This window comes from Pavona decussata, unplaced genomic scaffold (genome assembly GCF_977016875.1).
Source record: "Pavona decussata unplaced genomic scaffold, jaPavDecu1.1 SCAFFOLD_161, whole genome shotgun sequence".
Classification (NCBI taxonomy): Eukaryota; Metazoa; Cnidaria; class Anthozoa; order Scleractinia; family Agariciidae; genus Pavona; species Pavona decussata.
In genome coordinates, this window is record NW_028145572.1 from 234,402 (window position 1) to 260,015 (window position 25,614).

General features: G+C 40.9%; 3 protein-coding genes, 1 long non-coding RNA gene, 1 other non-coding gene and 1 pseudogene across 5 annotated transcripts; 2 read left to right on the top strand and 4 right to left on the bottom strand.

Moving 5' to 3' along the window:
• Nucleotides 1-1,699: 1,699 nt before the first annotated feature.
• Nucleotides 1,700-1,772, top strand: Trnav-aac (transfer RNA valine (anticodon AAC)). The gene has a single exon. It is a non-coding gene; the product is annotated as a tRNA-Val (tRNA).
• A 409-nt stretch (nt 1,773-2,181) lies between these two features.
• On the top strand, nt 2,182-25,559 carry LOC146464545 (uncharacterized). Its single transcript, XR_014868449.1, has 3 exons — nt 2,182-2,265; nt 16,602-16,839; nt 25,200-25,559. It is a non-coding gene; the product is annotated as an uncharacterized LOC146464545 (long non-coding RNA).
• Nucleotides 2,602-5,941, bottom strand: LOC146464546 (uncharacterized). The gene has a single exon (XM_085129418.1). It carries the CDS (start codon nt 5,593-5,595, stop codon nt 2,605-2,607), a length of 2,991 nt encoding a protein of 996 aa, XP_084985544.1. The 5' UTR covers nt 5,596-5,941; the 3' UTR covers nt 2,602-2,604.
• Nucleotides 7,567-13,950, bottom strand: LOC146464547 (two pore potassium channel protein sup-9-like). The gene is made up of 2 exons (XM_085129407.1): nt 13,024-13,950; nt 7,567-8,324 (listed from the first exon to the last, which is right to left on the bottom strand). Exons 1-2 carry the CDS (start codon nt 13,328-13,330, stop codon nt 7,798-7,800), a joined length of 834 nt encoding a protein of 277 aa, XP_084985533.1. The 5' UTR covers nt 13,331-13,950; the 3' UTR covers nt 7,567-7,797.
• Nucleotides 17,910-18,081, bottom strand: LOC146464548 (uncharacterized; annotated as a pseudogene).
• On the bottom strand, nt 17,935-21,805 carry LOC146464549 (potassium channel subfamily K member 9-like). The gene is made up of 2 exons (XM_085129367.1): nt 21,058-21,805; nt 17,935-18,758 (listed from the first exon to the last, which is right to left on the bottom strand). Exons 1-2 carry the CDS (start codon nt 21,350-21,352, stop codon nt 18,187-18,189), a joined length of 867 nt encoding a protein of 288 aa, XP_084985493.1. The 5' UTR covers nt 21,353-21,805; the 3' UTR covers nt 17,935-18,186.
• Nucleotides 25,560-25,614: the final 55 nt, after the last annotated feature.

Below are 25,614 nucleotides of genomic sequence, written 5' to 3' on the forward strand. Positions count from 1 at the left end.
ACCTCGCGTCTCGCGAGTTGTCCCTTTCGGCGATTTGTAGATCTTAATAGTTTACATGTATGCATTCCTTGTGAATTAATCGGATGTAGTAAATCACAGCTTGGATTCTACCTCAAAATTTGATTTTCATTTTAGAACATTTTTTTCGCATGATAAACTCTTCACTTAGGCTCTTAGCAACGGGGATCCTGTTTAGACGGACCGCTTAATTTTGTATTGAAAGAGACGTGATATTAAAATGTTATATTTATTCAGGTTATCTTTATTGTGGAATAAGGTTTACAGTAGATGACAATGACATTATTATGGAGAGATTCTATAAAGAGTGTTGGTATGAAACCTGTAGAAAAGCAAGCTGACCTGTTACTTGGGCAATGTAGTACCAAGTCCAGGTTGGATCAGTTGGATTTTAATGTAGCGTGCGTTTATAGTTTCCGCCTTTGCACGAGCAACTGCTACTCCACCACTTTTCCTTTCATCAAATAACATTCGATAAATATTTTGGGGGTACTATTAGCTGTTAGATACATGTCAAATACATGATTTTCACAATGCCCAGTTTCCGCCGACCTCGTCACGAGATCGAGATCAAGATCAAGAAATGCCAACACCAACCAGGCTTATAGCATTTGTTTATCCTAAGTGAACATACCATGATAAAATCTCTATTTGTTTTAATTTTGCAAGTCCTTGGAGTAAGATATATGTCGACCACGTTGCAGAATCAATAGCACCCAAACAGATTTCAGTTGTAGTGGTCTTTGAGAGTTTAGGCAAGTGATGCCTCACCGGGTAAGCGGGAGGGTGAGGGGGTACTCTCGTTCGTTCTCATTAAAGTTAGGGAGAGGAGGGGGGGGGGGGGGGAGGGGGTGTTGCAGGCAACTCAGAAAAAGGGTCTCGTTCCGATCTCCGCGTAAATATTGGTTCTCTATTCAAAATACCCGGCCATCCGGCAGAACTCTCGCTCCTTCCCATGACCCTCCCATTGTTTACCAGCAGAGAAGAAGACCCTATAAACAAGATTAGTCTGACAAGCGGGTATCTAGACCAAGCTAACTCGATTAAAAGTCGTTCTCGTACTCAATCTGGTACTCGTAGTAAAATCTGAAGGCCCCTATTTGCTTCAACACGCGTTCAACACTGTTGAATCAAATGTGCTGGGGTCGTTGAACAGGCCGTTCAACTGCAACGTAGTTGAAAGTATAACTGAAATGTTGAAAGCGTGTTGAATCAAAGGTCTCTATTAGAGACCTTTAGATTCTAATACGAGTACGAGTACGACTACGAGTTTCTCCAATAAACAAAGAGTGCGCGCGCGTGAAGCAGTGTCATTTTGGCGGGAAAACGAGATAGCTGTCGTCATTTTGCTACGAGTTTTTGTAAGAATCTCGTAGTGGCGAAAACGAGTCCTCAAAACGTAGGTGATCTCGTCTTTTTGGAAACACGAAAGGGCTTAACTATCATCATTCAAGCCAACTGCGTCAAGTTCGTCGTTCGTAAAGAGTGAAATGAAACTTTCTGTGATATACCTGTTCTTAGTACTTCGCTAAAAACTCGAAGTCAAATCTCGTAGTCGTACTTGTACTGGTTCTAGAATCTAAAGATGTAAGGAAAACTGGGAAAAGAAAACCTTTCATTACATAATTGTCGGCTTGCGTAAGCTATACATAGTAAAAATTTAAACTTGAATGTATTAGCTGATTCCGTAGTGTAGTGGTTATCACGTCCGCCTAACACGCGGAAGGTCGCCAGTTCGAGCCTGGCCGGAATCATTGCTTCTCCTTTTTTTCTTTTCGTTTTCTTCTTTTTTTTTTTTTTTCTATTTTATCTTTCTTTTTTCTTTTTATTATTGTTTCATATCGTTCAAGACATACTCCGGTCTTGCAATATTTTTGTTGTTTTTGAAAGTATCATTGAACTTGTAAAATACGACGTCACGAGCACAGGGGTAGCTACAGGTACAGGGACAGATAGTCATATAGTTGTCGCTTTTTACTGCTACGTTACGGAAGTTTTGCCTTAGAAAAGAAAAATAATAGGTTAATAATGTATTTTTGGCTAAATTTTAGCATGCAATAGAAATTTACTTGCTTTTATAACTGGAAGAAGGTAAATTTTTTCGCTCCCGTCCCCACCTCCCTCGGTTCCATTTAAAAGCCTCTCCCCAATTTCCGCGCGACACAAATTCAAAGATGGCGGCGGCTGCGGCGGAGAGGACACTCATTTCTCACTAATTTCTAAGCCTGGCTGACAACAGAAAAAGAGGTAAGATAGCGTCTAGACTTGGCTAATCAGAGAAAGATTGTCGGGGATCAATAGCCTAAACGAGTTAATGAGTCGGCGAATGAATGTCGGTTTTTTTTCTGGCCCGTTAAGCGTGCAGCCTCGACTCGCTCGCCATCTTCAAAGATGAACTATACCAAGTGCGAGGTAGTTGAACCTAACTGAGATTTTTCTGTTTAAATGCCCCACTGCAGGGCATTTTTCGATCGTTAAAAGAGTCACCAAACGGCAATGAAAATTTGTTAGAAAGTCCATGAAAATGGACAAACGTATGGCAGAACTCGATCGACGAGTTTTCGCGCGTGCAAAGGCGTTGCTTGCTTATGCCTCTGGATTCCTCGAGGAACATAGGGCCGCAACGACACTCCTCCAACGCACTCGGTTTTGGCTCGTCCTCTTCAGTTCGGCCCACGACATTCCGGTAGACTTCGTCTCGGCTTCAATGCTTCTCCGCCAGGTCTGCTTCGGGCGACCAACTTTGCGCTTCCCCTGTGGATTCCAGTCTAAAGCCTGTCTGGTGATGTTGGTTTCAGGCTTCCGCAAAGTATGGCCAATCCAGCTCCATTTTCTCTTCTTGATTTCAGTCTCCATTGGGGTCTGATTTGTTGTTGCCCACAGCTGTTCGTTGGAGATAGTCTCTGGCCATCTGATGTTGAGGATGTTTCTGAGGCATCTGTTGGTAAAAGTCTGAAGTTTGTGGGTGCTGGTCTTGGTCACTCTCCACGTTTCTGAGCCATAAAGCAGGACTGACTTCACGTTGGTGTTGAAAATGCGGATCTTGTTGCGGAGTGAGAGGGCTGTTGATCTCCAGATTGGTCTCAAGGTGTTGAAGGCGTGTCTGGCTTTGTTGATTCGGCACTTGATGTCTTCGTCTGTCCCCCCGTCTTTACTCACGACGCTGCCCAGGTAAACAAACTTGTCAACTTCTTTGATGTTCTCTTGGTTTAGCTGTAGTGGATCTTGCTGCTTGTTGTTCACTCTCATGGCCTCAGTCTTTCCAATGTTGATTTGGAGTCCAGTCTTTACTGCTTCTTCTGCCACACGACAGAGCTTCTCTTGTGCGTCTTGATGCCTATGGGAGAGAAGGCTGATGTCGTCTGCGAAGTCCAAGTCCTCCAGCTGTCTAGTAAAAGTCCACTGGATACCTGTCCTCCGGCCTGCTGTAGACTGTCGCATAACCCAGTCAACCACCATCAGGAAAATCGTCGGTGAGAGTAGACAACCCTGACGTACGCCGGTATGCACGGTGAATGGTTCCGTCAGTTTCCCGTCGTGGATCACTTGACAGGTGGCGTCTTCGTACATCTGCTGTATGATGGTGACAAACTTTGGTGGAAATCCATAATGGTACATCAGTTTCCAGATGACGTCTCGATTAACACTGTCAAACGCCTTCTGGAAGTCCACGAAAACTGTGTACAGGGGGGTCTGCCACTCCAGGGACTGTTCGATGATGATCCGTAAGGTTGCGATGTGGTCCGTGCATGAGCGGTTTTGTCGAAATCCTGCCTGTTCGTCCCGGAGTTTCTTGTCTAAGGCGGTTTTCAGTCTCTCTAGGATGATTCTGCTCAGTACTTTGCCCGGTATAGAAAGCAGCATAATTCCCCTCCAGTTGTTGCATTGTGAGAGGTCCCCTTTCTTTGGTAGCTTCACTAGGTGTCCTCGTTTCCAGTCCTCTGGAACTTGTTCCTCTTCCCAGATCTTGGTGAGTAGGGGGTGCAGCATGTCGGTTGAGGTCTGGACGTCAGCCTTGAGGGCTTCAGGTGGTATTCCGTCCGGTCCTGCTGCCTTGCCTGACTTGAGGGACTTGATGGCCTTGGTGATCTCTGTCTTGCTGGGAGGGTTGGTGTTGATGTCTAGGAGCTCAGTTGCTGGTGGGATGTCTGGTGGGGTGGGTGGTGCTGGTCTGTTGAGTGTCTCCTTGAAATGCTCGGCCCACCTTGCTCTCTGCTCTTCCTCTGTCGCGATGGCATTCCCGTTCTTGTCTTTCACAGGACGACTTGGGTTGCTGTTCTTTCCAGAGAGTGTCCTGGTGATCTCGTACAGTCGCTTCATGTTGCGCTGATATGCTGCAGTCTCTGCCTCTTCAGTGAGCTCCTCTATGAACTTTCTCTTGTCGCTCCTTGCGCTGCGCTTCACCTCCTTGTTTGTCTCCCAGTATCGCCTCTGCAGTTCTTGTTTCTCTGCTTGGTCCTGCGTCTGGTTGATCAGGTCTTTCAGTTTCTTCCTCTCTGTGATGATGGCCCAGGTGTCTGTTGTCAGCCACTCCTTGTGTTGCCTTGTTTTCTTCCCCAGGACTGTCGTGCATGTTGCCTTCCAGGTCTCTCGGAGGCTGCTCCATTGCTCTTCTATTGTCTCTTCTTGTAGGTTTGTAAGTACACTGAACTTGTTTCTCAGTTCTATCTTGAACTCCTCTGTCTTTGCCTTTTCCTTCAGAGTGCGGACGTTGAACTTGAAGGCCGGTCTTCCTGCCTGATCTCTGTAGGCTTTCAGCTTTACTCTCACAACTGCTACAACCAGGTGATGGTCTGATGCTGCATCTGCGCCGCGCTTCACTCTCACGTCGTGTAGACTCCGTCTCCACTTTCGCCCGATGGTGATGTGGTCAATCTGGTTCTCTGTTCTGCCATCTGGGGAAATCCACGTGGTCTTGTGGATGGTCTTGTGTGGAAATAGAGTTCCTCCAATGACCAGGTCGTTGAAGGTGCAGAACTCGGTGAATATCTCTCCGTTCTCGTTTTGCTCTCCTGTGCCGTGTCTTCCCATAGTCAGCTCTCTGTCTGTGTTGTCCGTGCCTACTTTGGAGTTCAGGTCTCCCATCAGGATCTTCATGTCTCTTTTTGGTGCTCTGTCTATGACTGCTTGGATCTGGTCGTAAAACTCTTCTTTCTCCTCCATGTCTGCCGTGTTGGTGGGGGCATAACACTGGAAGATGGTGACTTTTCTGCCTTTTGAGTTGAATCTTGCTGTGAGGATCCTTGGTGACACAGGTTCCCAGGACAGAAGTGCTTGCGTTGCCTCAGGTGTCATCAGCAGCGCTATTCCGTACATGTGTGGTTGTCCTTCTTCTTGCCCCGAGTAGATGATGGTGTCTCCACTCGTAAGTCGTGTTCTTCCACTTCCATTCCACCGTGTCTCACACAGGCCTAGGATTTTCAGGTTGTAGCGGTGCATCTCTCTACACACTTGTGCACTCTTGCCTGTCTCGTATAGGGTTCGGATGTTCCAGGTCCCTATCCTGGTCTTGGCCTTGGTCGTCAGAAGAGTTGTCGGCGCACTGGCTTCCCGAAGGCTTTCACCAGCTCGCGTCATGCGCTCTACAGGAGAGGACTCTTCCTCAATCAAGAAGTCTTCAGTAGTTGTCGTTGCGGTGTCTGTAACAGGCTTTTGTTTTCTAGAATTGGGTTGTTAGCCCTATTCAAACCCCCAACCTGGAGGACCAGAGGAACATTAAATTCGGAGGAACCTACTCCTAGATGGATTGTCTTCACCACGACTGACGAGCTCGATCTACCCGGTGTGAGTGCTCTTAGTCTGGTCTCTACCCCTCGACCTGTCTGCCTTGGGTGGCCCTACCAGGAGACAGATCTCCGGACAGCATAGCTCTAAGGGTCGCTGAGACACGCAAGCCCCCTAACCACGGCAAGGTTGCACTCTCTAGGAGGGCAAAGGCGTTGGGTCCTTACAAAGTGCGAGGCAGCGAGGCGTGCGCGGCATGCGAGGCAGACGTGTGAGGCACTCAGGTTAGCCTAAAAAACACTCCGGTTAGCCTAAAGAGCACTCCGGTTAGCCTAAATAGCACGCAGGTTAGCTTAAATAGCTCCCCAGTTAGCTTAACGGTTAGCAGTTTATGTTGGGGTTGTTCATGCCTCGCATGTTTTGTTCATGCCTCGCACGTCTGCCTCGCATGCCTCGCACGCCTCGCATGGTGCCTCGCACGCCTCGCTGCCTCGCATGTTGGTAAAACTCAAGGCGTTTTACTGGCATGCACTGCGTGCAGTATGATCTTCGTACACTGACATGTGACACGTGCATGTTGCTACTCTACAGTATAAAACCCTATGCATCAGTCAATTCCAGCAGTGCCCATGCCTCTGAGCATTATTAGGACATTTTTTTCTCTAATTTATTAAGACAACCTGCTTTGTATGGAACTTACTGTATCCCCAGACTCAGAGAAACGAAACTTCACCATTGACTGAAAATTAATGCTTTTCCGGGGCTTTTTGTTTGTTTATCTTTGAAGTATTAGCCAATCAACAGTCTAAGGTTGGAGATAGAGAAAAAGATAAAGCTGAGAGCAAAATGAGGCAAAGCCAGCAGAAGTATGCCCAATGACAACAATGATTTGGAGCATGAAGTTCAGCTGTACCTACCACAAGTGGTGGTCATGTAATACGTCGAGTAGTGTTGCATTGTGTGTCCACCTGTAATCAAAGAAATTCTCTCCAGCATTCTCTTTACCCCTTGACTCTTTCTTTCAATTATCAAAGTGTACCTCAATTGGACACAAAGACATTATTGATATTTTCTAATCCAGGATATGTTTTCTTTATTCTGTCACTTCCTCCACTGCGGGTAGTAATGCACTAGTTTATATTTTCAGGGTAAATAAACCTTTTTATTTAGCCTCTGTGGTTTCCAGTTGAAGTCTGGCATCTGGCTGCTGGAATTGTTGTTTGGAATGCCCTCATATGTTGTAACGCATTCAAAATGATAATAATGAAACAAAAAAATAAAAATAAAATGATCTCAAGAAACTAGGAGCAAGACTTGCACTGAGAGTGTTGAGCGAAAATTGAATTAAAAAAAAATAAAAAAAAAAATAAAAAAAAAATATCCAGCAAGCATTCAGAGAATTTGAAATGGAAATTCAAAAAGGAAAGTAGAAATGGTTAAGTGTTGTTCGATGGCCTCGTAAAACCTAAATGACTAACATGTCTATGCAGGGGCGAATGTAATGAAAGTTTTACACTTGTAATTTACAAGGTGGGCTGGGCATTGCTTTTAGATGCGAACAAAAGAAAGAACTCAAAAAAGAGTTCAACAATGAGTTCAGTAGGCCTTACGTAAATTGATTCTAGCAATGTTTTTTGAGATCATTTCTGTATGCGTGTGTAATAATTACAAGAGCAGTGCAGTTTGTTAGCTACAAGTGTAAACCTTTTATTAAATTGTCTCCTTGTGCTTAGCTATGCCCATCTTTCCATGCTGATGGTTGTGGTTTGCATGTCTGGCAGTTTGCTTGTCCCCTATCTAAAGCGAGTAAGCTTTAAGACCAGGTTCATATTTTCTTGTATTTTATTATCCAAATTGATAGTAATGGGGATTAATATATATGTTTTAAAGGTCTTGTCCTGACTGTTAAATTTAAGTCGCCAAACAGATGAGCTGAACACGGTTAATTATTATAAGTGCTATGTTCAGTAACATGCTTGAAGAGATACTCCTTACTTTAGTCAGAGATAACTTGGACTCGAGTATCTTGCTCTGACATTGGAGAGCATTTTTGTGTCAGTCATCTCCACTGTCTTTGAGTACATGAAATCCGTTCAGTGATCTCTCTTCCATGGCATTCCTGATTGACAGCAAGACACTGGATACGATAGCCAATCCGATGGTGAAGTAGATAATGCTCATGATCATGAAGATTAATACGTGTGCGGGATAACCCTCGGGATCGCGATTCGGGGACGGGTGCAGCGGGACAAAATCTCCAAAACCGATGGTTGTTAGCGTTATAAAACCGAAATATATGCCGTCTAGATAGCGCCATCCCTCGAGGTAACAGCCAAACAAGGCAATAGTTAAAATCATCATAATGCTTATTGCCAGTGTAATGGTAGCTGTTTTTAGCCCGATTCCTGTGGGTTTCCGTTTGAGGACTCGTTCGTGGCAGCATCTGAGGGCTCGGCCGATCCACTCGTTAATATGCTGCGCCAGCGTTGATAACATGAGCCATGTCAGTGGTATCCCAACCAAGGCGTAAAGTATGCAAAATATACGACCACTGTCTGTACACGGAGTCACGTGACCATACCCTTGCAAAAGGAATAAACAAAAGCAATGAATATTATTCTCTTGTTCTCGGACTGGGGATCTAGGAGACGGTCTACATGACAAACTCCTACTCGACATTTTCCTACACGACAGAAGCTCGCGCAAGCCTAAGGCTCGTATTGCATATTTTGAAATTTTAAGGCCACGTGCTTGGTTCCACCGGCCATTTCAAATGCCAAGAAGCCCTGGGAACTAGGTTGGGTCAAACGAGAATGAAGGCACTTACACAGCAGGAAAAAAATGGCACGGATCTTATAACCTTGAACACCTCTGATAATTTAAATGGTTCAGGATACTGTCCAGGGAATCATCCGTCTCTCCTTAGCGCAACAGTGGCTTTTATTTGTGTTCCTTCCGTCGCGGAATCAAACCATGAATACGCCACGCGAAAACGTGACCTAATTTGGATACACTCTTCTTCTTCTTCTTTCTTTTTTTGTAAGAACCTTTCTTATAAGAACGTTGAGGCAGAGATTAACCTAAATTTAAGAACATAGTAAGAACATTATCGAGGCTGAGAGTCAATTTAAAACATTTTTATTTTAACCAAATATTTTTAGAATGAACAGTATAAATACAGATAAAATAATACATGTAAAAAGTCAGTCTATATTGTCCAATGAACCCAAATAATAGGTGTCTTGGTCACGTCCGAATACTATACTATGAAAGATAGAGTGTAATTAGCCATCAAACATTGGTGGTTTGAGTTGTTGGTTACTGAAGTTAAAATAAAACCACGTTTGCCATAATTTGTTAAGCCGTTGTTGAAACAGATTTTACTGTTTCCAAGAACTGCAAATGAACATGGCAAGTTACGTTCATCCATGCGTCTAACGTATATTGAAACTTGGAATATCCGCTGAGGTACAATTCACGCAACGTGTTCAGTCGCTTCAAATGTTCAGCCTGGTTTACACTTGTGAGCTAAGCACAAGCACAAGAAAAACTGTGTGTGAACAAGCATGAGACGGACAGTGGTTATTTCATACCGGCTCCCATCAGTGAAATAAGCGCAAACACAAAGCGACATACGCACGCGCAGTGCTGCATAAGCTCCCCTGACATAAGCACAAACAACAGCATAAAGCCTGGTTTTCTCGAGGACATAAGCATAAGCATAAGCATAAGCATAAGCAGAAACACAAACGCAAGTGAGAGCACCTGCGACAAAAGCACTGTAAGCATACAATGAACAAACGCTTTCGTTCTTCTTGTGCTTATGCTAATGCTTATGTCGCAGTTGTCACTAATTTGAACGGGGACGACATAAGCAAAAGCACAAGTACAAGGAAGTCAAACCGTTTCGTCCGCCTTCTTGCTTAATATGGTGGGAACTGGTATCGAGAATTCCGTCAAGAAATGGTTTTCTGCGCGTGCGTCTGTCCTTATTCTGCTAATGTAGCTAGTGTTCTCACTTGCTTATCTTTATGCTTATGTCCTTGTCAAAACTAGGCTTAAGAAAAGAAAATAGTTTCTTTCTTGTGTTCGTACTTATGAAAATTACGTATATCGCAGGATATCTGTTGACTACGGACAACGAATATTTAGGGCACCATGACCATATTTGGGCAATGTTACAATGTGTTGAATATATGATAATGATGATGACAATCTTTGTGATGTTAGTAACACTAATCATATCATTAACTTGTTAGTCTACCGTAATGATATTTTTTTTAACCGCAATGAATTAGTTATCGTAATGAGCGAAAATGTCATTCGCTCGCTCGTTCCATCGTTCCATCGGTCGCTCGATGGGCTGTAAACGTTCAGCAAATTTGTGGTACTCTCACGACTCGCTTTCTTTCCTCCTTCAATTAAACTACACGTTTTTGTAATTCAAAATTAAAAGAAATAGGATATTGGGGATTTTGAGAATCTCAATTCGATGAACTGCACAAGCTAGCGCTCTCAAACGATTAAACCGAAGTGCGGGCTTCACATGGATTTATAATACTAGAATGGAGAACGCTACATTATGGTTATTGTTGTTTTCAGTACGGTCAATGCGGTAAAATGTTACGTCTCAGTCTGTAAAAAAAAAGCAGGGAAGGAAAAACAACAACAACAACGACAACGACAACAACAGCAACAAAATGAAGACAGGATATCCTCCTCCCCTCTGGGAGTCGATCTCGGGAGGACTCAGCCGCGACACCAACCCAACAGCACTGTCAAAAGGTTGGGAAAAAAACACGACGCGGATATATTGAACCGCTGATTACGACGGCCACAGCCGTGCTTCTTTGCTACATTAACAAACAACTGCTGCTCATACTCTAGGTATGAAAATCAAAGAAGCAAATGACTTTTAACATATTCCGAAATCTCGTTTCATTCACCTGTTCAATTCACAAGTTCGCTCACAGAACGCTTTGATTTAGTTATAATGTTGGGGAAAAAAAAGACCCACGGCGATTTGTTGTTAAAATGACCTAACTCCGTGATGATATTTTCATAATGCCAGTAATAATAATAAGAAAACAGTTTACCGCTGACTGCGGAAAATAGATTAAGGGTCAGTATTCGCTGCACGTAGGTCGTTTTTTTTTATCGTTTATGTCGTTAATTGAAATAAAAAGCGGTAAGAAATGTACGTAGTAGGTTTGACGATTTTTGGTTTTGTTTTGTCTCGTTATCTCGTGCAAGAAATTAAAGTGGCGTTTTTCAATAGAGATAGAAAATTGTCTTTTGCGGGGTTTCATTGTTGTATGGAACATCTGCAAAGTCCTTTTTTCCTGCCCATTTATGTCGAAGAAGGGCGATTCAAAAACAACGAGGACTGGAACCGTGAAAGAATAGTGCATTTTAGAAAAGAAATAATGTGTTGTAATACTGAGTGTTTTCTGAGTGAATAAGTCATGAAATTAGGGCAAATATTCATCCTTTTGTTTGTTTGTCGAGTATTACATGCGTTGATGCAAACCCGAAAGCAACTGTTTTGAAATGGGTTTTGTGTATCGTAAATTTAATTAAGTTTTCCGTATTTTTACAGCGCAATTTTCCTTATAGTTGTGTTGAAAATAAATGGGTTTTTACTGTAGCCGTCAAAGTCGATTATTGAACGTGGCTCCCATTTTGCCGACGACTAAACAATCATTGCGAAAAAATCGTTTCTGGAGGATAAAATCGGATAAACTGAAAAAGCGACAGGGCTGGTTTTTAAATTCAAAAATGAAATATTTACCTTTTCGTCTGAATTGCGAAATATTGTTCTGTTTGATGTGGATTGAACGGATAAATAAGAGAATTTGAAAGGAGATACTTTCCGCCTTCTCGAACAACTTTACAATTGATTGAAATTATGCAAAATTCTTCTTTAACCATCCTTTCAATTGACGGACGAATTTTATTGTTTGCCGTGAAAATCCCCCAGAATATATCAATATTTATGCAAACGAGAACATCAATTTTTCGGATTGTGGACAAATATTACATTTTGAAATTTAGTACTTTATAAAGTAAATTTTTTTCTGAAAATCACGAGGTTCGTTTTGTATTTTCGTTTCCCCTCAACTCGCAATTATGGACAGAATTATGGCGTTTTCAAGGTACACGCCAGAGTTAAACGAGTACCAGACAGAGCTAAGAGACTACCTAAAGCTGTGGATTTAATATCACTTTGTTCATATACATCACGGAATTATCTGTGATGGCCGATTCTTAATATAAATAATTTTCCAGTTTCAACTCATATTCAAAGCAATCCGTAACAAGAGTGGGTAACAAAAATTGAATTAGTTCAACTGAACGAAAATCGAGAACAAAAGCTCTAATTTTGTCCTGAGGCAGTTGGCCTCGCTTTAATTATTCTAATTCACGATCGTAGCCAGTTATCATGAAATTTAAAAGGAGCCAAAACTATTGTATAGCGATTTGGATTATCTTTACCAAGTCTCCAATATCCAATGCTCTTTTGTGATAGGTTTATAGAGTGTAAAGGTAGAAGTATGTCTCTGAACTGAAATTTTTTTTTATTTTAATTAACGATGTTCTTTCTATAAAATCTTAAAAAAAACCCAGCTGCATTCTCAAATTTTAATTGAAAGCTTTCTAATGGTATTTCTAGATAAGCCATTTTCTAGACTGGAAAATAATTTTTTGATGATGTATTTCACCAGATAATTACAAAAAAAGGAATCTCATGCGGATCGCCCTTGAAACCTTTTTTTATATGAATAAATATGCTAAACAATAATCGTATCACTACTGATAGAATTTTGAGCTTAAAATTTAATTCTCTTGTTTCTTCTCTCTTCGGCTGAATGTTGTTGCCCTTAAGACGTAAAAAACTACCTTTTTTCTTGACGAGTATCTGCTTAATGAACAGCTGTCTTGAAGTAGTTTTTCAACAATACAATGGCACCCCACTTATGGAACACGCAAACAAAACACAGAAATGAGTCTGAACCGCTGTTGGAGAACCCATTTTAGCGAAGTCTCTTTTCAATAAATCGTTAAATGGCAAATAAAGTATTTTTAAGCGAGAATCTAAAAGGTGCTCGGTTTAGGAAAACGTGCAGTTGAGAAAGACGGGGTTGTTTGAAACGGAAACAACATCGCTTGATCCAACGCGGATTTTGAAGTGAACTTGTCGGATCAATATCGTCAGCAGTCGACGAGGCATGAAAAAAATTGAATTGGACAAAAATTGCCACATAAGATAATTGTGCTTACCAATTGTAGTAACAACAGTCCCGGCGAAAAACAGCGATCCAAGAATGGTCCATCTTTTCACCCACTGTTGGCTGAAGCCATGATCGACAATCTCTTCGATTTTGCTGACGAAGACTCGCATGTCGTCGTTAGAAATGTTGTATTTCTCTTGGAAGTGACTTCTCGCCGACAGCATCGCTTCTCGTTCTTCTTCTTCATTGTGCGATTCTAACGCTTGAAAAACGATTGCTCCCAGGAAGATATAGACCAAAAATACCCCAATTTGTATGATAAGATTTTTAGACCCATCAGCAAGCCACATCCTCATGCCCCCCTTACGATTAAAGCGTACTACTGTGGCTTATATCACTTTTGAAACCTTTTTAACCGATTTATTCCCGCGCTCATTCATGGTTAGGTGTCGTCGAGGCCGTAAATCACAACTAAATATTTCCCTATTCTCCGAAAAACACAAAACTTTGCGTTCTAATTTCCTGCCAATGCTTTAGTTATACCGGGTCATTCTTTAAGAGGTGTTTTCGGGTAATTAAACGACCCACCGGGGTTTTTCAAGGTCTTGTATGCGATTGAATGGAGGAAATTTCAATGTACAATGGCTTCAGTTTATGGGGTTATTTATAACCTTGCGTTGGAAGGCTAAATTACCGGCCATCGGAACTGACCAACTCTGTACTACGCATGCGCAAGCGGCCCACGCACCACAAACCGACAACAAGTTTGGGATTTTCACAGCCCCAGTGGCTTTATAAATGCAGCGATTCCTGACAAATTGAAGACGTTTTTCAATCGAATTTTCGTTTTGATTTTAAAACAGACATCGCACGTGATACTATGTGGGAAAGGAAAACGTGTTTATATGTCCTATGGGGGCAATATCAGATTTGCTCTTGTCAGAAATAAAGCTGGTAATTTGAATTAAACCATAAAAAATGGGATTTGAAACCTGATCCAAAGACATTTAAGATAATATCAAGAATAAATTCCAGTTTTTATGCAGATTTCTGTCTGAACGCATTTTTGTATGATTACTGCGAAATTTGACCTTAAGGTTTTTCTCGATCCATCTGATTGAGGATTCCGCCAGTCCAGTAATAACGAGAAACAATAAAGACCCTATAGCGTTTTTTCTAGCCCTTTGCGCCAACATTTGCCGTGACATTTGTATGTTGAGAGAGCCGAATGTCTGCTGATAAACATCTAATTAGAAGTTTGCCGCGATTTTATCAAAGCAACATCGGGCAACATCGATACTGTAAATAAGCACCGGTTTCCATTTAGTAGGTTTCTCACTCGCTCGATTAAAAGGCTAGAAAATTAAAGTCGTCGTTGTCAAAATTCTGAACGACAAACAGCACCACATGGCTTTTATCAGAACGGCCCTGATAGATTGAGATTTCATCCACCGACGCAACAGTGGGAACCACTTTAATATTGTGTAATAAACAGCATGTCACAGGGTTGTTCTTCGAGTAGGTTTTCCGTTGAATGTTCACATTAAAGGATTTCGGGACTTATAACTATTGTTAAGTATACTGCTTCTGTAGCTTTCATGTCTTCTTGTAAGTAATGCAAAAATGGCAAACTTCGACGAGCGGAATCGTTCGGATTCAGTGCTAAGTTTTCTCGAAGGTCTTTTAATAGGAATCAGAATGTAGATTTGATCCGCGGAGTTTGCAATTTTGCAAACCCATTTATTTCGACGAGGAACAAAAACTTTTCCGTACGAATCAATTCCAACCAGGAAGTACTGATTCGAATGCTGGAATCAGAGCCGAGAATAAAGACTCTTTACTGTCATGATCAAATTTCCTCGTAAATGCGTTGAAAGCACCTCCCAAGGCCTTCTGCGGACAGTGATCAGTCGGTACAGATATACAACAGTCAGATTGGTAGACAAACTGAGGTAAAAGGCGATGATACACGTAGATAAAAAGTACGGAAAATCGCAGTTCATTGCTATTCACATTTCACAGACAGATCATGTTTCAAATCACGAAGTAATGGCTTTTCAGAGCCGGTTGTTTTTCCTTGAATTGTGCCTCATTGTTGAAAATCCAGTACCACAGTACAACTATTCTTCAACCGGCAAGTTCCATTTGTACCTAGGTTCCTCTCGCCAGAAACAACGCGCATTTTAAAATTTTGTACTTACAGTAGTTTTACTAGCATCTTATCAGAAATAGAATTGATGTCTTAAAAAATCTCGATGACTCCCGCGCACAAGCATACCAGTCGCATTCACTCCCACAAGTAAGCCAAAATCTCTGTGATCAAAACTAACTTATGCCTTTCTTCGCTCGGCACATAATTGATGTTATTACTTGAAGTACCCAGTGTTTGATCTTCGAGACGAGACAACTCTTTAAATCGTATTTTCGCGTGAGTCATGACATCTAATATATAAGTCAGGCTAGCTTACAAAGACAGAAATAGAAATGCTGCTGTCAACATGCGAAAGGGATAACAGAAATGGCTTTCATTTGGTCATTTGTAGCAAAGTTTTATTGTTGGAGTGTGAAAGGATTGAAATCTGTTGTGCCAAGTCTAAAGTCATTCGTTCGCTTTAACTTGTTAATGTCAATCCCTCTTGCGCATTAAAACGTAAATCTCAAATACTAGACCGGGAGGAAGCTTCAAACTATCCGTCATTTCACGAAGTATATTTTGTATTTCATTGTTTTGGGATTATATTTGGAAACAACATATATATGACCGTTGCAGCTGGCTTTGATTCCGGCCATTTGAGCTCTTACATTGAAAGCAAAACATATTTTATTTGTTTGTAAATGCACTATTTTCGTTTCAATTAGATCACGTTTGATAAACGACTTCACTTCAGTTAAATGTTTGCCAGCACACTAAAAGGGTAATTCTCACTGAATAGCGATAGAACTTTCAAAAACGCATGAAAAATTGCTTTGCTTCCCACAGTAACCACTTTTAGACCGCGAAGCGTGAGTGAGAAACACCGCCTCCTTTTGAACAACGCTATAAAGATTCATAAATAAACAAGTACGGCTACGGCTTGAAAAATGAAGCATCGCTGCTCTTTTTTAACTTTGTCAGATTAAAAAGTCATTACTTGTTGAAAAGAAAAATATATTTAAATAAGGGAAACTGGGCGAGGAAATAGCGAAGGGTTGAATTTCCAGCGGAAGCGTTTTGCAAGCACGATATTTGTTCCACTATTTAAAAACCTCTCCGGTTAATTGACTCAGCTATATAGAGCGGTTTTCAAATGAGTGTCGAAAGTAATTCGCGTTTGCTTTGGTTTTGCTTTACTTCGCTCAGTGAAGGTTCTCAAAATTCGCGCCACTTTCCTTACCAATAGGAAGCAAAACCCAAACCAATCGTAACTTGCTCGCACGCGTTTTCCCGCGCTTGGCGCCCGTTACGCGTATTTGCTTCGAGTTCTGATTGGTTCATTGCGTTGTTTGTGCCTCTTGTGATTGGCCAGAGTTATTACTTTAATTCTGGTTTTAAGACACTCAATTGAAAACCGTTGTAGCTTCGCTTCTATGAGATTTAAAACCTAAATCTAACTGGTTTCGCTGACATTGTCATGTTCTTCCCAACAGTGTTATCTGTCCAAGCTGAACTTCAAACTTTAACCAAACAGCCAGGCCCTGGGCACTAACTTGATGGTGACGTCACTGAATAACACTTCTCACCCCAGGCTTCGCCGCGGACAACTGAACTAGAGGGAATGGTTGGCTGATGCATGCTACAACTGTACTGGGATGGGCTCGAACGTTTTTAGTGTTAGCACATGGAAAAGCTTCTAAAGGTGGTTTATGCTATCGAGAAAATGAAACCGTAAGTAGCATTGCTTGCTTTGTAGTGCAAATCACTAAAACACTGATCACATATGCTGAATCGTAAATTCGCCGGAACGGAAGTGGAAAAAAAGGCAAGGGGGGGGGGGAGGAGGGGGGAGGAAATTTTTTTCTTTTCCGATTCCGGTAGGAGGTTTGTTCTAGTTTTAAACTTGTTGGTGTTGTTTAAAATTTTTTTTTTACTTTTTTTTAGCAAAGATTCTTTTGCACACTTGCAATGATTTAGAGTGATTTACTGCCGGGTTAGGTTTTAAGATATTAAGCCCAGTATAGTACTAAATTAAAAGTGTTGAGTTAAACTGCGAGTAAACACCAAAGAGTGAATAACAGAGAGAACGATGAAAATTTATTTTATAACTATCAAAAATAGACTTTGAAAGATTCGTTCTCCCTTTACACGATCTCCTCTCTTGCTATAAATCATCTTCTCATTATCTGTCTCACTGTTATAGAGTGACCGCAACCAAAGATTGCCTTAGAGCAGTTTTCAATTGAGTGTCGAAAGTAATTTGTGTTTGCTTTGGTTTTGCTTGCGCTCTGTGATTGGTTGGCAAACGTGCTGCAATTAACCAACTTGCTCGCACGCGTTTTCCCGCGGTTGGCGCCGGTCACATGTATTTCCTTCGGAGTCTGATTGGGTCATGGCGCTGTTTGCGTCTGTCGTGATTGACCAGAGTAATTACTTGGTTTTGGTTTTTCGACACTCAATTGAAAATCGCGTTATTTTCTGGTATTTGATTCATTCAGCCGTTATCCCCAACTCCCCAAATCTAACTGGTATCTCTTGCCTCAATTTCTTACTCCATATGTTGCCCAAAGTTATTTGTCTGGTCCGTCTCAATATCCTCAATATAATCCTATCTTTGTAATCAGTCGCGCTGCTCCAACCTTCACTGATCATCATGGCTTGGCTTCACGAACGAGGATCTATGAAGGGGGAGGTCCACGACGACTGCAAGTACGCTCGTGGCTGATGAGGTCAATGTGGGACAGGCAGGCCCAGCCGCAGTGGCAGAAGATGAAGGTCAGGTCTGGTTTGGTACTGAAGTTTCACGGTTCTTCGTCGTCGTCGACCTCCTCCTCCTCTTACTCCTCCTCCTTCTTCTTCTTCTTCTTCTTCTTCCTCTTCTTCTTCTTCTTCTTCTTCTTCTTCTTCTTCTTCTTCTTCTTCTTCTTCTTCTTCTTCTTCTTCTTCTTCTTCTTCTTCTTCTTCTTCTTCTCTTTTATAAAGCGATCAGTTAAAAGTCAATGATTGCTTGATTGAGTATTACTGGTGTTTGACCTCTGCACAGATTGTTTCTCCGCGGCGTAAATGGATGAAGTCTTCTCAGTTGTTCCATGTCGTTTGTGTGTTCACCTCTTCTTCGCTATCATCTTCATCGTCACTCCCGCTGTTATACAGCGACTGAAAACCAAAGATACCTTTATCTTCCATGATCTTTCTTATCGATAGCAGAACGCTCGAGTTTACAGCAAGTCCGAACGAAAACAATAAAAAGCAAAATATGACGAACAAGGATATCCAGAAGGAAGAACGTTCCACCTCTTCAGGGTTGAAATTCGGATGCATGGGGACATAATCCCCGAATCCTATGGTAGTCAAGCTGATGAACGCAAAATAAATTCCTTCGAAGAACGTCCAGTTTTCGGTAAACATCCCCGCCAGTGCAATAACAGCCATAACAACCACTGCCAGCGTCATGGCCACCACGAGGCACAACACGTTGTACAATTTATTTTCAGGTTTGAATTCTCTGTTTTGTAGCGCAAAGCCGATAATTTCTACGATTTTTCTACCTAGTGATGTTAGCATTAGCCACGTGATCGGTATTCCAAATAAGGCGTAAAGCATACAGAAGAGGCGACCTGGAAAGGTTCTGGGGGCGAAATGACCATAACCTGTTAAAAGAGGGAAAGAATAAAAGTTAACAATAACAAAACGACTTGAGCCGATAACAATTGTATTAACCTCATAGGAGTATTCTTGTAGACCTCTGACCAAAGCTTATTCGTATGTAAAACGTTTAACTTTGGCTCGACATGTTCGAAAATTTGAAAAATGTGACAGCTCGTGCTCTTTATAATTTTGAGTAAATCTCTAGCTTTTTTTCAATACGAATTTCAAATTTATGCAGTAAATATTCTGTTATATCTTGCCGTACGGACTATGCGATGCTGACAACTTAGTGTCTACGATGAAGTGACTGCCGGCTTGTTCAAGGTGCCTTTAATACAATGGGTCCGCGTTTAAAGTTTACGTAAGCTCAGGTGAACATATTCTTGAAATTTTACAAAGGCTTGCGACAACTCAGCACTAAAGTTTACCCCGTTAAGGCAAATAATGTTCTTTGATAGTTTCCTGGTCTCATGTGAACACTGATGCAAGGAGGTAACTTAAAGGGGCCGTGTCACCTATTTCAATTGTCACTTTGAGTAGCTATAAAACATATTTGTATCGTTAATATAATGGTTCAGTTTTGTTAACAATAACCCTACTAGTGCAAAAAAGGTAGTATTAATTATGTTTGGCTGCGGATGGCGAGGATGGAAATGGATTGCAACTTGAAAAATTGGCCAATTTTTTTTCCAGTTTTTCTTGTGTATTATAGAGTAATCACCTAAAACTGGTTATAGTTTGTTCATTTCGTGGAAATCCCTTAATATTTTCCTCCCGGGTTTCTAAGAGTTATCTCAAGTTAGATAAAAAGGTTCTTTGTCAAATGTTTGAGCATTTTGAACAACATGCAGCAAAATATCCGCGACCGTGTCCCTTTAAAGGGGAGGTATCAAGCAAATTTGCTGTCATTTCAAAACCTAAAAATGTTTGTCTGTCAGCAGAAACAACGAAGTAATTGTCAAGTTTGTTATAAATTATCACCCCAGTGCAATAAAACTGTCGATTAGTGCCTCTGGCCAGAGACAGAGTAGGCTGGTATGGATTGAAACTTGAAAAATGTTAGGCTAATGTTTTTCAAGTTCTCTCATTTTTGTTTCCAAAATGTGCTAGAACAGATCACGAGTTGTTCCTTTCAAGAATTAAGTTGATTTCTTTCCTCTAGTCATTCTAGAATTACTTGGCAGCTGATTGAAGGTCTTATTTCATCACTTTTAACAAAAGATATCAAAAACCCCATGATACTTCCCCTTTAAGAACATCTTAAGAACGTTTTCAGGTTCAAACTGCCAAAAAAAAAAAAAGAAAAAAGAAACTAAATAAATAAAATAAGAACGTTCTGCCTCAGCCCCCAAATTAACATTCTTATTTTGAAATAGAAAAGAAGTGTATAGGTGTGTACGTGTTTTAAAAGTCTGTTAAAACTAATGGCTTGTTAACTGTGTGAATAAAAGTTAGGCAATGATAACAGATAACGGTGCAGTGCTGACGCCGAGTCGGTCTGGCGTCTACAACTTAATAACTCATAATAAGGGAAATTTAAAAAAAATAATCGAATGCTTAAGATTAAGTTGATTTTGAAACCCTGCACCTGTCGCCAAGCACGCAATCGTGTTGCTAATTTATTCGGTCAGCCTTGTTATTATTTACATTTCAACGTTTGTCGCCGCTTACTACTGAAAGTGCCACGTGAAATTATTTTAAACCGGCTTCTTAAATGACTAGACATACTGAATTAAAATAATTTCATGGCAGACTGAAAAAAAGCTCCTTTAGTTGTCAAATCGACTTTGTCTGGTTCTGTGTGATGCCTTTGTCTTGACATAAATCCGTTTTTTTTTTCCTTACGGTTCATTCATGCCGGCTTTTGTTCGTACTGAATGAGATGCTAATTTTCAAATCTTGTCTTTCTTGGCTAGGGGGAGTGTATGAACGTTTCGTGTAACATCGATGTCAATCAAACGTTTTTTATTCAGAATTTCAAAGAATTATGGTAGAAAGTCTCAAGCATAGGTTAACCGGCGTTTTGTATTGTTCGATTTGCTGTCTCTTCATTAACATTTTAGTTCGTCCCTTAGGCGCTTAATTATTTTATGCGATTTAAGTATCGTCTCTTCGTATTCTGAGCAAAAAAAATTGTGCGATTTTGAGAAAGACACAATAAAGGAAAATTTCATGTTTTCTTCTGAAAATTGACAAGGTATCACAGTTACAACACTTTGGGACTTTAAGCGAATAACACAAACAAGAAAATAGTAAAGGTTGAATTCAAAACAAAACCCGGCAAAAGAACAAAAAACTTACCTATCGTGGTAATAACAGTTCCGGAAAAGAATAACGATCCTGTAAAACTCCACTTTTCTAACCAGCCAGTTGAGTAGCCCCAACTTTCGGCTTCTGTAATGATTTCGACAAATTCTCTCATCTCTTTGTCGCTAATGTTGTACTTGATCAACATGTGATCAACGGCTTTCTTGGCTTTTAACATACCGAGTTGCTCATTTGTTGATTCTAACAGTCTAAACGCCACCGTGCCCAAGGCGAGATAAAGCACGAAAAATGTTCCCCGTACAATCAAGCGCTTCGTTTCCTTCTTCATAGTAAAGTTTGTAGTTTTTGCTAGGATTTCAGTGTGGTGAGAGAGTTGCGTCGCCAACCGGCGAGAAGGGTATCGCAGTAACGTGGTGGTGTTGAATGGCGCGATAGCTTTTGTTATGTGTTCGCGTCGTTCGCATCCAATCGCAACACAAAATGCTTTTCATTGACTATATGGTGAATTATTTATTTAAGTGGCTTGAAATGAATATGTTAAAAGCTTTAAATGGCTCTCAACGGAAACAGCTTTACTGTTTGACTAGTTGCGATTTCATGAGAAAAAAATCAAAAGTTCGTGAAACAACACGGCCGGCAATTTTTTCTAATGAAGATGGGTAAAAAGCGATCCTTGGCGAGAATAGTTCATGCTATTGTTCAAATTTATTGTAAGTTTGTTTTTGTACTCATAATACATTTGCTTACGGGAACGTAATTATATGCAGCTCATTGTAATTTTCTTTAATTCATGTGAGACGCACCCTAATGATTATCCGGGCAGTATTTCCGCGACGGCAAAAGCCGAAAGCCATTATTTTTATGAGCTTCCAAGAGGGTGAAAAACTATAATTCCGAGTTCTACGGTTACGTTGTTTTAAAAAGCTTCCTTCAAAGAAGGTTGATGTATAGGATGCTAAGGTGATCAGTATCACAGCTGTTCCTGTAAATTAAGTGTATGAAGAACGAGCGAAAAAATTTGTCAAGGGCAAGTGGCTTCGCGTAATAGATGTCATAGATACTCACGACTTTAAAGTAATGAATGTTTTTAACCTTGTGGATCAACAACAACAACAACAACAACAACAACAACAACAATTTATTTACAGAGGCAGATTGTATAAAGGGCTTGTCCCGCAAATAGCCACAAAGCTAGTCGAGGCGGGACAAGACAACAACAACAAAAAATTACATTAAATTACAAACATGCTAGAAAACGGAAAACTTAATAAGGGACCGTTCATTTTTTATGAGCATGGGGGGGCTGGTGGGATTTAGGGGGGGGCCACGAGAAAAAAAATGGCACTAAAGGGGGGGGCTACCAAAAAAAAATGAGTGAAAGAGGGGGGGGGTCACCAGAAATAATTCGCTAGTAGGGGAAATTGAAAGTGGCTCAACACAGAAACAGATGAAGAAATTGAATATTATTTCAATTTTATTTAATGCGATTTTCCTAACCACTTTTAATTTGTTTTACATACTGAGGTCGAAATCTGCATTTTATATTAACAACAACTGAGGAAATGAAGCATATCTGTTGGAAAAGCAATAATGAATATAAACTGAGGTAGACACCTATGTTTGTACAAGTTCAAATTAATATAAAAACGTATCAGTCTCACTATTGAATCATCCTTGGGGGAGTAGTTTTCTACAAAGTGGTTGTACTCTGAACTATATCAATAGATTGTTTAATGTTCTTTTTAATAGTACTCACTTTTATAAAGACTGTTGATTAGTAAATTATTTGAACCCAGGAGTATCAGTAGACTCAGTAGTATGCCTAGTGTGAACATCCAGATTAGTTTTAATAATAGAACTGTTGTTGGTGACTTCAGTTGACGGTAAATCTGAGCCGTAAGCCATCTTCAGAAAAGCTTGTAACTGTCATTTTTAATAGCAGTACTTTAATATCCAGGCGCGTAGGAGGGGGGGTTCGAGGGGTTCGAACGAACCCCCTTTACAGATCAGTAATGGCGGAAGAAAAAGCACTTAATGAGGAGGTTGAACAATTACATGAGGTGTACCATGCGAGAGAGTAGAATGTCTGCCCTGGTTCTAATGCATATCAAATATGATATGCCTGTCAATTTTGACGAGATAGTCAATTTGTTCGAAGGCCTACACCCGAGAATGATGCAGTTTACCAGCTTGGTGTATGACTATCAGTAGATCGAATAGCTATCAGAACTCGACAGGGCGCGGAATGTACATTGAACTTTCTTGTTTAAGTTGAAACAATTATGCCGTAGGAATGATGCAGTATATAGCTCAAAAAGCTGCTGTAAAACAAATTTGTGATTTGCCTAAAATGGGTCTCAAAATGCAGGAAATGAGGTTTCTGGGAACATAGATTTTCAAAAATTTCCGGGGGAGCATGCCCCCGGACCCCCCTAGTAAGCAAGATTTGGGGCTCAACGAACACCCCTATCTAACCCTTACCTACGCGACTGATATCTGTGCGTCCGCTGTTTTTTTCTGTTTAATATGACGTCTCGTAATCGTTGATTGGTATGCTTCGATCCGTATTTTGTTAGTCAGATCTGTACGTGTATTAATTGTTTCTACTCGAAGGGGAGTAATTTCACGTTAACCATTTGCTTGATTAATTTTTATAGTTTCTTTGAGAATCTAAATGGAAATTTAGGGTTTGTCGTTGCCGTAAACGTGTTGCTATCTATAAAACGTTTTTTTAAACAAGAGAAATCTTTACCTAAGTAGAGAACGGTTACTTGTTAATAGTACTGTAAAGAAATCACAGTAACAATTACGTTTATCTTTGATATAAACAGTACATAAGCGTTTTGTTAAAGTTAGGAGTATGATTTGTTTCTGGTTGGGCGGGAGGGGGGGGGGGGGTCATCAGAAAAAAATAGTTCTGCTGGGGGGGGGGGCCATGTGGAAAAAAATTGCATGCTAGGGGGGGGTCATACAGTTTCGTAGTGGCAATTAACCAAATCCCACCAGCCCCCCCATGCTCATAAAAAATGAACGGTCCCTAATAACCCAGATTTAGACTATACATCAATATTAATAGTAATAGATTTCCTAAATTCAAAATGTAAGGATGTGTCTTACTCGAGTGATCAAAGTTGGATATTTCTCAGTAACATCTGGATTAGTGTGAACAGCAAACCCCTTTAATAGGCTCCTCTGTTCCTGATTCTACCTCTAGGATGTCACTGCAAGCAAAATAATAAACGGTAGACTGTTTTCAATTTTTTTTTATGTGATCGTTGAGATCGTACCGGCTTCGATCGAACGGCCGCCATCTTGTTTTATAATGGTGGGCGTACCCTAGGGAAAACCGGAACAACCAGGGGCGGGTGTGTGGGGAGAGGGGCGCAATATGATCAGAAACATTTGCATGGAGGGGAATGGGCTCCCGTGTAAAACTGAAGGAAAAGCTCGTCGATTGTGCGTCGATGTAAACAGAAACCTTAGTTACGAATCAAAAAGGCAGCGTCACTTGCGTCGTGTGCCAACGCTCTCCATAAAACCTTAAACTTGGCCATTTAACTGTGTTGATCTACAGCGCATGGCAAAGAGGTACACGACTCCCTTAAAAAGGACTTCGTGGGAGGCTACCGTATATGGTAACCAGGCGGCTCTAGTAATAACCATCTTTCACTTAGTATGAATATTCCCTGCTGTCGTTTTTTCATGTTATAGATAGACAGACAGACAGACAGAGAGACAGAGAGACAGACAGACAGACAGACAGATAGACAGACAGACAGACAGACAGATAGACAGAGAGACAGACAGACAGACAGACAGAGAGACAGAGAGACAGACAGACAGACAGACAGATAGACAGACAGACAGACAGACAGACAGACAGACAGACAGACAGAGAGACAGATAGAGTTTATTCGGATCAAAATCGCAGCCAGAGGCTGAATTAGATCGAATCGTTACAATAACTCTAATAAAAAAACTAATAAAAGGTAAAAGGTATATATTAATTGGAATATCCAGGTCGCTGTTAGTCGATCCTTAGTGAACTCAAACTCTCCGTTTCGAGTGAGCGACCCCGTGATCTTAGTGATGTAATAAGAATAAGCTGTGCTATTTCGTCCGCTGTCACTGTAGCTTCGCCTGTGGTGTAGTGGTTATCATGTCTGCCTTAACAGGTCCTTATAGTGATCCTATGTGAAAATATGGCTGATTCACTTAGTATGAACATTCCCTGCTGTAAGTAGATGTCGCTAAAGATTCTGGGCGATGTAGCACTGGAGCCGGTTTAAACAGTTAGAAATTTAAAGGAATTGAAAGAATAGCCTTTGACACCTAGACAAACCAGTAAGTCAGTTCAGGACCAATCTAGTACCCAGTGCTTTTCCTTTGTAAATTGCAAAAACCCTTGAAACGTGATTGGTTTACGGGTTCAAAAACTGTGGTTGCGCAAATCGTGGCACAATACACCCGACTTTCCCCTAAGTAACGAGCAGAGTCACAAAACATAAAAGAAAGTCACGGATTCTGACTTGTTTTTAACTTAATCCAAAAAGAATTATCAAAGCAAATCGACAAAATGGGTGAGAGATT

What these genes read in the sequence shown, in the direction of transcription:
- LOC146464546 (XM_085129418.1), bottom strand. Translation starts at nt 5,595, where the DNA reads ATGACGCGAGCTGGTGAAAGCCTTCGGGAAGCCAGTGCGCCGACAACT.
- LOC146464547 (XM_085129407.1), bottom strand. Translation starts at nt 13,330, where the DNA reads ATGAGGATGTGGCTTGCTGATGGGTCTAAAAATCTTATCATACAAATT. An exon ending in GACTGTTGTTACTACAATTG is followed by an intron (nt 8,325 to 13,023) that starts GTAAGCACAATT and finishes TCCTTTTGCAAG; the next exon opens with GGTATGGTCACGTGACTCCG.
- LOC146464549 (XM_085129367.1), bottom strand. Translation starts at nt 21,352, where the DNA reads ATGAAGAAGGAAACGAAGCGCTTGATTGTACGGGGAACATTTTTCGTG. An exon ending in AACTGTTATTACCACGATAG is followed by an intron (nt 18,759 to 21,057) that starts GTAAGTTTTTTG and finishes CTCTTTTAACAG; the next exon opens with GTTATGGTCATTTCGCCCCC.